Here is a 14846-nt window from a genome sequence, read left to right on the forward strand (position 1 = left end):
GTGTACCATCGTCCTAAATATTCAAATAAAGAATGAGGGGGCCCAGGGATTTCCCACAGTTCCCGAGGCTCCCACAGAAAGAAATGGACGGGGAGGACTATACCGGTACGGTAGAAATTTGGTTGTGAAACAGCCAGGATAAGTCACATTAGTTAAATTGTAAAAAAAGGGTTTTATTCACATAAATACATTAAACAGAATAAAAAAACAAAACATTAAAACAACAATACAGACATGTTTGACCACAATCCGGTCACCGATTGTGCAATCCCTTATGAACGGACAAGAGGGGGTCACGGTGAGGCAGTTGGGGTCATGAGACAATAGTCTCTTGGTCTCTACTAGTTTCGCGACCTCAATTTGTCGCTTCGTCAGGAGACAGTCTAGCGGCACATCGTCCTATGGTCCCTACAGGGTCCGAGATAGGTAGTGGGTAATATATGCTCCCAGAAAGCCAAGAAGATTTCTTGGGGCAACCCAAGTGCTTAAACAGGTATACACAGGTGAAGGAGGTGAGGGTCCCAGGACACAAAGGTCCCAGTAGAACAAGGGATTTTGTGTACGGGTTCAACAATAATAGAACCTGAGCAATAAAGATCCAAGTTTGTGCAAAAGAAGCAGTATGAATAGGTTACCAATTTCCTGCTGGTAGCAGCGCTGGTTCTTTTAAGTTGTATATGGTGATATACATGTCCTGGGACCCAACTCCGGTGCACCGGAAGTTGGGTCCCAGGACATGTATATCACCATATACAACTTAAAAGAACCAGCGCTGCTACCAGCAGGAAATTGGTAACCTATTCATACTGCTTCTTTTGCACAAACTTGGATCTTTATTGCTCAGGTTCTATTATTGTTGAACCCGTACACAAAATCCCTTGTTCTACTGGGACCTTTGTGTCCTGGGACCCTCACCTCCTTCACCTGTGTATACCTGTTTAAGCACTTGGGTTGCCCCAAGAAATCTTCTTGGCTTTCTGGGAGCATATATTACCCACTACCTATCTCGGACCCTGTAGGGACCATAGGACGATGTGCCGCTAGACTGTCTCCTGACGAAGCGACAAATTGAGGTCGCGAAACTAGTAGAGACCAAGAGACTATTGTCTCATGACCCCAACTGCCTCACCGTGACCCCCTCTTGTCCGTTCATAAGGGATTGCACAATCGGTGACCGGATTGTGGTCAAACATGTCTGTATTGTTGTTTTAATGTTTTGTTTTTTTATTCTGTTTAATGTATTTATGTGAATAAAACCCTTTTTTACAATTTAACTAATGTGACTTATCCTGGCTGTTTCACAACCAAATTTCTACCGTACCGGTATAGTCCTCCCCGCCCATTTCTTTCTGTGGGAGCCTCGGGAACTGTGGGAAATCCCTGGGCCCCCTCATTCTTTATTTGATTGTACATTCAGTTATTAGAATAAAATAGTAATTATCCTGAAGCTATCTTTAAACATTGTTATTAATATTACTTGCAAGGGGCACCAAGGTCTATTGGCCAGAACAAATCAATTCAAAAAGATGACATTCCTGGACTTCCTTGCTGTTAGAAAAATATCCCTTTAATTACAGATTGTCAATGATAAAGATCAGCATAATACTCCAGCTTAGCACATAGCAAGCACAACGTTGTGAGCTAGCGGTGTCCATTCTCATAGAAGTACCATTGGGATAACTGGCCCAAATGGTCTTTTTTTTTTTTTTTTTTTTGTATTAAAACTTTTTTATTCCAACATTTGCTCACATATTACATATAGTCAGTGCATTTGATCATATGGAACAATAAAAATACAAAACAACAACTCAAGTCATATATCCATACGATTTTACCTTATTTGTAACAACATACATACATCTGTATTTGAATTTTTTATATCCCCCAACCCCTAGCTTGTGGTACTTTGTGTGTCCCATCGCAGGCTGTGCATGCAAGGATGGCTCCATGGGACCCTGCAAGGAAATGGGACCACACTAAAGATTGAAATGGAGAAGACACAAACTTCAAAAGGGAAAATGGAAACAAATGACAGGCTGCAGACAGAAAGCACACATAGGAAGTCATGTATTATATATAGCATTTTATATATAGATCCCATGTCACAGCGAGGGTTTAATTAACAGCAACAGAGTTTCCTATCAGACGACGAGACGTGTAGGTAGAGCGATACATTTGATTTATTACCTACCCATAGAATTCTATAAACACAGCATTTCATATATACATACATATATTGTACAGTAATTCATAAAATCTATTATGAAGCAGCTAGGACCCAGCGGAGATATACAGCTGACATATACTGAGACGGGTATATCTGCTGCCCAGAACTCTTTTTGATTTACAAAAAATAAAATCCCCCCCAAGTGTTTGTCATAAAAAATACTGTACCTGCCTGTCTGGGAGCAGAGGATGAATGTGCTGTCACTGCCTGTGATTGTACCAGGTCAGCACATTCCATGGATCCTGGGTATGACACAACACTGGGCTGCTGCCAGCCTGACTCTGCCCAACACACAGCTCCGTGCCCGCCTTCACCTTGTCCTACTCTACTTGTACAACACAGAACATTCTCACAGCCTGGCACAAGGGGCACCACCACCCATATATATATATTTATATATGTGACTAGCTCTATGAATGGGTTCTGTTCTTAGCAGGATGGTTTATAGAGCTGGGCAATGTCTATGCCTGGCCGCACTGAGCATGCGCGCAGCCAGCCTCACCTGTGCATAGAACGGCGCTGATATCTGGTACACATACATAGCAGTGATGCGTGTGTTATCCTCCTCCATTCTACACTACAGGATGAATAACGTTAGGTATTAACTAGTCTATAGTTCAACGGTCCCATGACACTGACCTGCAGCAGGTGAAGTCACAACCGCCTGCTTTGTATTCTAGCGCAATGTGTTAGTGACTTAGAAAATGTAAACCATGACAGCCAGCGAACCGGCCTACAGTGCTCGCCCCTCAGTTGCCTCAGGCTCGCAGCAACTCCCATTTAAATCTGCTACGCGCCGCCGCACTCCTCCTACATTACATTGGCATTCTGCTACTGGTTGTGCAGGATAACGTCACTCCATAGGCTACTGCGCTCTTCTCAGAATACATTAGCGCTCTGCTATTGGTTGTACGGGATAACCTCACTCCATAGGCTACTGTGCTTCTCTACAAAATACATTAGCGCTCTGCTATTGGTTGTACGGGATAACACACCCCATGGACTACTGTGCTCCCCTCAGTCAGAAAACCTTAGCGCCCCGCTATTGGTTGTAGCTCCATAGGTTTCCGTACGCCCCCTAGAACGCCTAATTGTACGGAACATCACTCTATAGGCTTCTGTACTCCCCTCAGAATACATTGGCGCTCTGCTATTGGTTGTTCAGGATCACGTCACTCCATAGGCTACTGTACTCCTCCGAAATACTTTAGCGCCCTGCTACTAATTGTACAGTATATCGCCAATCTAGGTTACTGTATTCCTGTCAGAATACTTTAGCATGCTGTGCTATTTATTGGTTGTACGGCATTCCGTCCCCCCTATAAGCTGTCGTACTCATCTCAGAATACCTTAGCGCCCCGCTATTGGTTGTACAGGTATCCGTCACCCCATAGGCTAGGCTACCGTACTCCTCTCAGAATACATTGGCATTCTGCTATTGGTTGTGCAGGATTCCGTCACCCCATAGGCTACCGTACTCCTCTCAGAAACCTTAGCACCCTGCTATTGGTTGTAGCTCCGTAGTTTGCCTTACGCACCCTAGAACGCCTAAGCGCCCTGTCATTGGTTGTACAGTTCTACGTCACTCCTTAGCTACTGTAAGAAATAGTCAAGTTCACGCAATGAAGTCTATAGACACCATCTTTAATTTGGGCAATTCTGGAAAAGGAATATCTGTTGCTCTCATTGATGTTTATTTTATTATATGTTGATGACGATCGTTATGCATTTTGTATTATTTTATTGCCGAGCAATTAGAAAGCTATTCTTGTGAAGTTGAATTTGGCGTATTTGCCCTTTTCCAAGATGGCGACGGAGGATTCCGAATTGGAACTTTCCAGAGGATTCTGGAATTTGCGATGTTGTGCGCTTGCCTGAGTTCAGTGAGTGTTTAGCCAGTACAGTAGCTGTTTGGAGTGGTGTGAAGGTAGGTGATGGTATGGTGCTGTGTGTGATGTATTATGGGAGATATAAAGCGGTCTATAATACTTGTCTTTATGTATGAGTTAGTACACATCTACAGTAAGGATGACGAGCTCAGGCGCCAGGAAGTCGACGCTGCGCTGCGCTAATCACAGGCCACAGTGAGACATTCCTCCATCTCTGCAGCCGCGCATCGGGACAATGTCTCACTGCCTGTGATTAGCGCTGTGCAATGCCGACTTCCTGGCGGCCTCTGCACGTACTAGTTGCGAACACTTCTGAGCTCATCCTTAGGCCAGACCCTGTGTGCCCCACACCATAGAAGGGGCCAGGGTTCTCCTCTTGCCCACTAGCAGTGCATGTTTACATGTGAGGTGTTTTAGTAGACAGATCAGTGATGAGCCTTATGGCAGAGCACATCAGACTGGTAATCACTGACTGTATACTCTTCTTTGTCCAGTCCAATGAACCTTCTTATAGAGATTACTGTTGTTGTTCCTGTGATAATCTGATGTTGTTATAAGACTAGTGTTGGCCATACTTCAGTTATATTATCGGGTGACTATGTGATGCAAGCAAACTGAATTGTCAAACAATCATAACTTCCTTCCTATTGGTTCAGATCAGATTCAATCAGAATTGATCAGCCAGGGCAGTACATTATCCACTATTTTGCATCAATGGGCAGCACTTGGCTACTTTGTTCATGAATATGATCGTATTTTGATTTATCAGATTGTAAAATTAATGTTGTGGATACAGAGATGTGATTGATGGCTTATGCTTGTGTATCTCAGCTATTGATCATGAATTGAATGATCAGAATAGGCCGTTTGGAGAAGAAAACTATCATTTATCAAGGAGTCTTACAAAACAATTAGAATATGTGATTGTCCCCCCCCCCCCCCCCACTTAAAGCGGTTGTAAACCGCATAAACTTTTTTTTTTTTCCCCCAAACCTGCAATGCAAAAGGCATAATAGGCTAGTATGCACCGCATACTAGCCTATTATGAAATACTTACCTCGGAACGAGGTGTGTACCACTTACCTGGTCCACGCCGAGCAGGATGTCATCTTGCTCCGGCGTGTCTTCCGGGTATCGCCGCTCCAGCGCTGTGATTGGCTGGAGCGGCGATGACGTCACTCCCGCGCGTGCGCGCGGGAGATTTAAAAGCGGCAGGGTCCGGCGGATGCCGGTCCTTCAGCCGTGGATTCCCCCCTGCGCATGCGCCGCCCGCATTGCGGGGGGAATATCTCCTAAACCGTGCAGGTTTAGGAGATATTCTCCTTACCTACAGGTAAGCCTTATTATAGGCTTGTATATGGAGTGTTTATGATGTGCGCCCTTCCTTCAAATAAACACTACTCAGCGCACAGGAATTAACAGTAGAGATATTGATGAACAGGAAAAATAAAACAATAATATATATATAAAATACACAATACAAGCAGCCGCTTAAAATTGCTAAAAATATGTAGAAAACAGTAAACGTGAATGAACATAAGACTAAAAGTCCAGATAATTCGATGTGAACTGTAGCAGCGCTCAATCAAAAACGTGACTTCTGATTAGATACTATGGAGCCATAGATGTGCAATAATGGTGCAAATGAACAAAAGCTGTGAAAAGGTGTCTTCAATATCATGTGTTCCTTATCACCAAGGGAGTTGGATTTTCACCACGTGGGGGGATACTATCCCCTAATGGGAATGCACTCACCAAACCGAGGATAAAAAACCGCATTGGATACACAATCAGCCTTTGTCACTGGTCCCGCACACTCCACCACTCTGCTGGTTAAAATCTTGCCCGTGTACATATAAAGGAATAAACTCTGATAGTATAGTACTGTTTTCAAAAGTTTATTAAGCAAATGAGCCCCCCTTATAAAATATGCGTACCACAATGTAAGATAAAACATGCATGTAAATGTACTGTGCCTGTCTCCTTTAGATGGATTAGAAATGGCGCTCCGGCTCTGTTTCACAGTTCCTGACCTCTGGAGGGTACAGTGTTTGGATCGTCTGATGCTGGCCACGCCCTGACGCGTTTCGTCATTGGCTGACTTCGTCTGAGGGCGTGGCTAACAGCATTCGGCGACCCATTTTATAGCCTGAGGTATCCCACTCATTGATCGCGTCATTGCGTCATTTCCGCGCATGCGCGATGATGTGCATGAGGCATCAGCCCATAGTAGGGCGGAAGTGGGAAAGCGGTGCTATCGCAGCCATAGTATGACAGAGCACCGCCCTCTGGTTCAGCATGCTGGCTTAATTCCCGCGCATGCTCAATGGCATACGGGAGACATCTGCCAGGTCTTGGGCGGAAGTAAGATGTGATCCTGGTCACGCAGCTACATACAAGATTGTTGTCCACAGAAACGTAGGACAACCAATCAGTGATGTTGGGCGTCAGAGGTGCGCGCGCATCTCTGGATAGAGAACTGCAGGCCCGCCCACCTCTGTCTGATTGGACCAAACGGTCCATCGTGCCTCCAGCTGTCAGTGCTCTTATGTAAATCCATCATGATATCCCGCAGATAGCGTAACAACTGCAGGGCAATAATAGGTTACATAATAATGGCATGAATAAAAATCACAGTGCTCTATGTTCAGAAAGATATGGGCATACAAGTTAATTGTATATCTCTGAGAACAGCACAAATAAGTTAGCAATAAGCATAGAGCAACGCTAAATGATTATGAAGTAATAAAAACGGCAAAGATGGTTAATATAGATCTAAAACACTAAAACACTAAAACCAACAACCTGTGTATAGTGTGTACATCTAACATATAAAACCATTCTCAAGATCAATGTAAAAAGATAAAAACAAAGTACCGTTTAAAACCACAAAGTAAAAAATAAATAAATAAAACCATAGAAAAATTAAATGTGGAACTATATATAAATGAATAAATAGGAGAGACTAGGTATAGAAACCATTAGCATATGTATTGAATGAACTTAGTACCAATACCAACAGAGAATGGGCGACTCTTTGGAGACCAAAAACTCCAAATCATATGGATATGAGCCCTCTTCTGATGGAAAAGTATGTGGTTATGCATCGCTTATAAAGCAGTTAATGTCCAATTCAATGTTCATGCCTTTTGGGGCGAGCGATTCGGTCAGAAAAATCCATCTTGTTTCACTTTTTGATAGTTCTCTGACTCTATGGCCTCCTCTCCAGTTTTGCATTATATGTTGGATTCCCCAAAATTGCAACCCAGATGGATCCTGGTTATGCTTTAGTTTAAAATGTAATGAGACGTTGTGATCTTCATAGCCTAACTTGATGTTATTGATGTGTTCCATCACACGTATTCTCATTTTTCTTTTTGTTCTTCCAATATAAATTAGATTGCATGGGCATTTTAATGCATATACAACATGATCGGTGTTGCAAGTAATGAACTGGTCAATATCAAATTCTATCTTATTAACCGGGCATGTGAACTTTTCAATGCCTCTCATGATGTTTGTGACTTCTCGGCATGGTTTGCATTTCCTGCAAGCAAAGAAGCCATTTTGATCCCAGAAGGTCTTAGGTTTAGCAGGCGGATCCAATACCTTCTTGACAATCCGATCCCCATAGTTCGAGGCCTTTTTATAAATGAATTCAGGCTTGGGTGGAAGAGCGGGTCCCAGTTTTTTATCCATCATTAATATATGCCAGTGTTTATTAAAAATTTCTTCCACTTCTTTATACTGGGCATGGAACTGAGATAAAAAGGCCCACTCTTTTGTGTTAATGGCAGGATCACCGTCGGATTTTTTATTCTGTAAACATGTTTCCCTGGGTATCTGTTTTATTTCTTCCACCAATCTTCTCATTTTATCCGGATGATAGCCTCTGGCTTCAAATCTATCGGTTAAAATTTTAGATTGTGTAATAAAATTCTCTGTCTCAGTACAGTTTCGTTTCACCCTCATAATTTGCCCTTTAGGTATGTTTCTAATCCATAGTGGATGATGTCCACTAGTGGTGGGGAGGTAGCTGTTTCTGTCTGTGGGTTTAAAAAATACCCTTGTGGCTAATCCATGTTCATGACGGTATATTGTTACATCCAAAAAATTGATTTCAGAGCTGCTGTGTTCAGAGGTTAGCTTAATGTTTTTATTATTGTTGTTTAAAATACTTAAAAAATCGTTAAGAGAGTCAGTGGAACCAGCCCAAATAAAAAACAGATCGTCGATGTATCGTTTATAAAAAATTAGTTCACTCCGTCTGTCTTTAAAAATCACCTTATCTTCCCATTCGGACATGAACAAATTTGCTATACTTGGTGCAAATTTCGCGCCCATGGCAACTCCTCTTTTCTGAGAATAATACTTGCTGTCGTACCAGAAGAAATTATGGGATAGACAGAAATCCAGAGCATTACCGATAAAAACCTTTTGATTGTGTGGCAGGTCGTCTCTTTGGCATAGAGCCCAATTAAGGGCCAGTAGTGCATCATCATGTTGTATGATGGAGTAGAGAGACGATACATCTGCAGTTACAAGTAGTATTGGTAAGTCTGCTTTTAGTGTGATTTCTTGGAGACTTAGTAGAAGATCCTTAGGCCGGGTACACACGGACAAACATGTATGGTGAAAGCGGTCCGTCGGACCGTTTTCACCATACATGTCTGCCAGAGGGCTTCTGTACGATGGTTGTACACACCATCGTACAGAAGTCCGCGCGTAAACAATACGCGGGGCGTGTCCGCGGTGTCGCCGCGTCGATGACGCAGTGTCGCCGCGACAATGACGCGGCGACGTGGGCGGCCCGCCTTTAAAATGCTTCCACGCATGCGTCGAAGTCATTCGACGCATGCGAGGGACGGCGGGCGCCTGGACATGTACGGTAGGTCTGTACTGACGACCGTACATGTCCGAGCGGGCAGAATTCCAGCGGACTGTTTTAAAACAAGTCCAGGAATATTTGTCTGCTGGGAAAAGGCCCGGCGGGCAAATGTTTGCTGGAATTCGGCCCGCTCGCGCCCACACACGACCAAACATGTCTGCTGAAACTGGCCTGCGGGCCAGTTTCAGCAGACATGTTTGGTCGTGAGTATGGGGCCTTAGTGTCCTTCAAATAGGATTTCGTTGTTCTTACACTTTTTTGCAGGAAGGTGTCTAAATATTGTCCCATTCTGGAAGATACGGAATCGATACTGTTGACGATAGGCCTTGCAGGAGGGTTAAGGGGGTCTTTGTGTATTTTTGGGAGAGTATAAATAGTAGGGACTTTGTTACTAGCTGGTGTCAGGTAGTTTTGTTCCTTCACTGTTAATACCCCTAATTTGGAACCTTTTTTGACAAGTACATGTAGCTGCTGTCTATAAGCATGAGACGGATCCTGTTCCAATAGGCTGTATGTGGATTTGTCTGCCAACATATCAGAGATTTGACCATGATAGAAGGCTTTGTTCAGAATCACTACTCCACCTCCTTTGTCTGCCGGTCTTATTATTATGTTTTTCCGTTTCTCCAACATATCAATTCCTTCTTGTATGTGTTTAGCACTGACGTTCTTTTTGGGGTTCAGATGGTCCAGGTCTCTTAGTACCAGACTCTTGAACACCTCCACCTGATGGTTTGGGTTATTCAGGGGATTAAAAAGTGACTTATTTTTTAGTCCACTATTGACTACGGTCTCTGAACTTGTTATATTGTTGCTCATACGAGGTGTACATCCAATAAAATATTTTTTCATATTCAGTTTACGAATGTATTTGTGGATGTCTATGTAAACATTGAATTTATTGACTGGTTTCTTCATTCCACATTTTAGGCCAAGGTTCAAAATATTCAATTCTTTGTGCGTGAGTTCCACTGAAGTCAAGTTAAAAATACCTCCTATTCTTGATGCCTTCTTCTTTTTCTGCGTCCTCCATCCTGCCCTACACCCTCTGGTTCGTCCTTTTTCTGATGTGGGTAATGGTCCTTCTCCCATTGGTTCGTAGCTTGAGTTCCTCTCCATTCTTGTTCTTGGTATTGTCCTGATGGATAAACTGGAGGCAGATACTGGGGTGGGGGATAATATGCAGGTGGATGGTGCGAGGTGGGGTAATCTTGGGGTTTTCCCCTGCGGGGTGGTTGACCCCGACCCCTCTTCTGGGGCCCCCCTCTTCCTCGCCCTAAAAAAGGACGTGGCGGAGGAGCATTATAGTAATTGTCTTGAGAGGTTCTTAATGGTGCAAATTTATTCTGCGTGGGAATTTGGTATTCCCTACTCTGTGAGTTCTGATATTGGTTCTCTCTGGTACCACCCCCTCTACTTCTCCCCCTTCCTCTCGTAACTGGGGTTGAAAAACGTTGAGGTGAATCGATGGTGACTTCTTCATTGCCATTTGTATTAGTACGTTCTGTCAATATTGGCACTGACAGTCGTATTTCTTGCGGTTGGTTTTTTTCTGTTAGGTTAATATTGTCTGGTAATGACTGTTGCCATGCAAATATGGTGTTGGTTTTAAAGTCGCCCATGTCTCTATGGTATTTTTTGACTTTCTTTTTTTGAGTGTCTTTGTCTATTTTCTCTAAGCGTTTATTGATTCTGGTGTTAAAATCAATAATTTCCTGAGAAGTTTTTATTGGGTCAAGTTGCAAATTAAATTCATTAATTTTTGATTCTAAAATGACCATTTTACGTTTTTTCCTTTGTAGAATGAGTTCCTGCAGTTTGAACCCAACTCCAATGAAAAAATCATACCATTCCTGTATGGATCCTGGATCATCTAAGCCATCTTGTGGTACAACATCCCACCTTAGGCTTCTGATGATGATTTTATCTTTAATATACTGCTCAAGTGTGTATATGTCCCACCAGGCCCTTACTTGTTTCTCCAAAACATAGCCTAGTGAGGACATAGCGCTATTGTAATTTACTTGAGTGGTAGTAGGTTCATTATTTACAAATACATTATTAATGTCTAAATTCCTATTGGTCAAAAATCTTAATGCATCCATTGCAGCTGAGAAAGGATCAACAGAACTGTATATGGAGTGTTTATGATGTGCGCCCTTCCTTCAAATAAACACTACTCAGCGCACAGGAATTAACAGTAGAGATATTGATGAACAGGAAAAATAAAACAATAATATATATATAAAATACACAATACAAGCAGCCGCTTAAAATTGCTAAAAATATGTAGAAAACAGTAAACGTGAATGAACATAAGACTAAAAGTCCAGATAATTCGATGTGAACTGTAGCAGCGCTCAATCAAAAACGTGACTTCTGATTAGATACTATGGAGCCATAGATGTGCAATAATGGTGCAAATGAACAAAAGCTGTGAAAAGGTGTCTTCAATATCATGTGTTCCTTATCACCAAGGGAGTTGGATTTTCACCACGTGGGGGGATACTATCCCCTAATGGGAATGCACTCACCAAACCGAGGATAAAAAACCGCATTGGATACACAATCAGCCTTTGTCACTGGTCCCGCACACTCCACCACTCTGCTGGTTAAAATCTTGCCCGTGTACATATAAAGGAATAAACTCTGATAGTATAGTACTGTTTTCAAAAGTTTATTAAGCAAATGAGCCCCCCTTATAAAATATGCGTACCACAATGTAAGATAAAACATGCATGTAAATGTACTGTGCCTGTCTCCTTTAGATGGATTAGAAATGGCGCTCCGGCTCTGTTTCACAGTTCCTGACCTCTGGAGGGTACAGTGTTTGGATCGTCTGATGCTGGCCACGCCCTGACGCGTTTCGTCATTGGCTGACTTCGTCTGAGGGCGTGGCTAACAGCATTCGGCGACCCATTTTATAGCCTGAGGTATCCCACTCATTGATCGCGTCATTGCGTCATTTCCGCGCATGCGCGATGATGTGCATGAGGCATCAGCCCATAGTAGGGCGGAAGTGGGAAAGCGGTGCTATCGCAGCCATAGTATGACAGAGCACCGCCCTCTGGTTCAGCATGCTGGCTTAATTCCCGCGCATGCTCAATGGCATACGGGAGACATCTGCCAGGTCTTGGGCGGAAGTAAGATGTGATCCTGGTCACGCAGCTACATACAAGATTGTTGTCCACAGAAACGTAGGACAACCAATCAGTGATGTTGGGCGTCAGAGGTGCGCGCGCATCTCTGGATAGAGAACTGCAGGCCCGCCCACCTCTGTCTGATTGGACCAAACGGTCCATCGTGCCTCCAGCTGTCAGTGCTCTTATGTAAATCCATCATGATATCCCGCAGATAGCGTAACAACTGCAGGGCAATAATAGGTTACATAATAATGGCATGAATAAAAATCACAGTGCTCTATGTTCAGAAAGATATGGGCATACAAGTTAATTGTATATCTCTGAGAACAGCACAAATAAGTTAGCAATAAGCATAGAGCAACGCTAAATGATTATGAAGTAATAAAAACGGCAAAGATGGTTAATATAGATCTAAAACACTAAAACACTAAAACCAACAACCTGTGTATAGTGTGTACATCTAACATATAAAACCATTCTCAAGATCAATGTAAAAAGATAAAAACAAAGTACCGTTTAAAACCACAAAGTAAAAAATAAATAAATAAAACCATAGAAAAATTAAATGTGGAACTATATATAAATGAATAAATAGGAGAGACTAGGTATAGAAACCATTAGCATATGTATTGAATGAACTTAGTACCAATACCAACAGAGAATGGGCGACTCTTTGGAGACCAAAAACTCCAAATCATATGGATATGAGCCCTCTTCTGATGGAAAAGTATGTGGTTATGCATCGCTTATAAAGCAGTTAATGTCCAATTCAATGTTCATGCCTTTTGGGGCGAGCGATTCGGTCAGAAAAATCCATCTTGTTTCACTTTTTGATAGTTCTCTGACTCTATGGCCTCCTCTCCAGTTTTGCATTATATGTTGGATTCCCCAAAATTGCAACCCAGATGGATCCTGGTTATGCTTTAGTTTAAAATGTAATGAGACGTTGTGATCTTCATAGCCTAACTTGATGTTATTGATGTGTTCCATCACACGTATTCTCATTTTTCTTTTTGTTCTTCCAATATAAATTAGATTGCATGGGCATTTTAATGCATATACAACATGATCGGTGTTGCAAGTAATGAACTGGTCAATATCAAATTCTATCTTATTAACCGGGCATGTGAACTTTTCAATGCCTCTCATGATGTTTGTGACTTCTCGGCATGGTTTGCATTTCCTGCAAGCAAAGAAGCCATTTTGATCCCAGAAGGTCTTAGGTTTAGCAGGCGGATCCAATACCTTCTTGACAATCCGATCCCCATAGTTCGAGGCCTTTTTATAAATGAATTCAGGCTTGGGTGGAAGAGCGGGTCCCAGTTTTTTATCCATCATTAATATATGCCAGTGTTTATTAAAAATTTCTTCCACTTCTTTATACTGGGCATGGAACTGAGATAAAAAGGCCCACTCTTTTGTGTTAATGGCAGGATCACCGTCGGATTTTTTATTCTGTAAACATGTTTCCCTGGGTATCTGTTTTATTTCTTCCACCAATCTTCTCATTTTATCCGGATGATAGCCTCTGGCTTCAAATCTATCGGTTAAAATTTTAGATTGTGTAATAAAATTCTCTGTCTCAGTACAGTTTCGTTTCACCCTCATAATTTGCCCTTTAGGTATGTTTCTAATCCATAGTGGATGATGTCCACTAGTGGTGGGGAGGTAGCTGTTTCTGTCTGTGGGTTTAAAAAATACCCTTGTGGCTAATCCATGTTCATGACGGTATATTGTTACATCCAAAAAATTGATTTCAGAGCTGCTGTGTTCAGAGGTTAGCTTAATGTTTTTATTATTGTTGTTTAAAATACTTAAAAAATCGTTAAGAGAGTCAGTGGAACCAGCCCAAATAAAAAACAGATCGTCGATGTATCGTTTATAAAAAATTAGTTCACTCCGTCTGTCTTTAAAAATCACCTTATCTTCCCATTCGGACATGAACAAATTTGCTATACTTGGTGCAAATTTCGCGCCCATGGCAACTCCTCTTTTCTGAGAATAATACTTGCTGTCGTACCAGAAGAAATTATGGGATAGACAGAAATCCAGAGCATTACCGATAAAAACCTTTTGATTGTGTGGCAGGTCGTCTCTTTGGCATAGAGCCCAATTAAGGGCCAGTAGTGCATCATCATGTTGTATGATGGAGTAGAGAGACGATACATCTGCAGTTACAAGTAGTATTGGTAAGTCTGCTTTTAGTGTGATTTCTTGGAGACTTAGTAGAAGATCCTTAGTGTCCTTCAAATAGGATTTCGTTGTTCTTACACTTTTTTGCAGGAAGGTGTCTAAATATTGTCCCATTCTGGAAGATACGGAATCGATACTGTTGACGATAGGCCTTGCAGGAGGGTTAAGGGGGTCTTTGTGTATTTTTGGGAGAGTATAAATAGTAGGGACTTTGTTACTAGCTGGTGTCAGGTAGTTTTGTTCCTTCACTGTTAATACCCCTAATTTGGAACCTTTTTTGACAAGTACATGTAGCTGCTGTCTATAAGCATGAGACGGATCCTGTTCCAATAGGCTGTATGTGGATTTGTCTGCCAACATATCAGAGATTTGACCATGATAGAAGGCTTTGTTCAGAATCACTACTCCACCTCCTTTGTCTGCCGGTCTTATTATTATGTTTTTCCGTTTCTCCAACATATCAATTCCTTCTTGTATGTGTTTAGCACTGACGTTCTTTTTGGGGT

The 14846-nt window shown here is 42.2% G+C and overlaps 2 protein-coding genes across 8 annotated transcripts in view; one reads left to right on the forward strand and one right to left on the reverse strand.

Moving 5' to 3' along the window:
- Positions 1-3653, reverse strand: part of LOC120940792 (glyoxylate/hydroxypyruvate reductase B-like) — a 44953-nt gene extending 41300 nt beyond the window's left edge. For 2 of the 7 annotated variants that reach the window (XM_040353836.1, XM_040353835.1), the window contains exon 1: positions 2730-2854. In XM_040353836.1, the coding sequence (XP_040209770.1) occupies positions 2730-2764 (35 nt within the window). In that variant the 5' untranslated portion in view covers positions 2765-2854. The other 5 variants (XM_040353839.1, XM_040353837.1, XM_040353834.1 and 2 more) reach the window with 5 other exon arrangements.
- Positions 3654-4073: 420 nt separating this feature from the next.
- Positions 4074-14846, forward strand: part of LOC120940793 (thioredoxin-like protein 4A) — a 37655-nt gene continuing 26882 nt past the window's right edge. The window contains exon 1 of the mRNA XM_040353841.1: positions 4074-4154. The gene's annotated coding sequence lies outside the window, so the exon portion shown is untranslated. The remainder of the gene's footprint in view (positions 4155-14846) is intronic.

This window comes from Rana temporaria, chromosome 5, assembly GCF_905171775.1.
Source record: "Rana temporaria chromosome 5, aRanTem1.1, whole genome shotgun sequence".
In the NCBI taxonomy this organism is placed as follows: domain Eukaryota; kingdom Metazoa; phylum Chordata; class Amphibia; order Anura; family Ranidae; genus Rana; species Rana temporaria.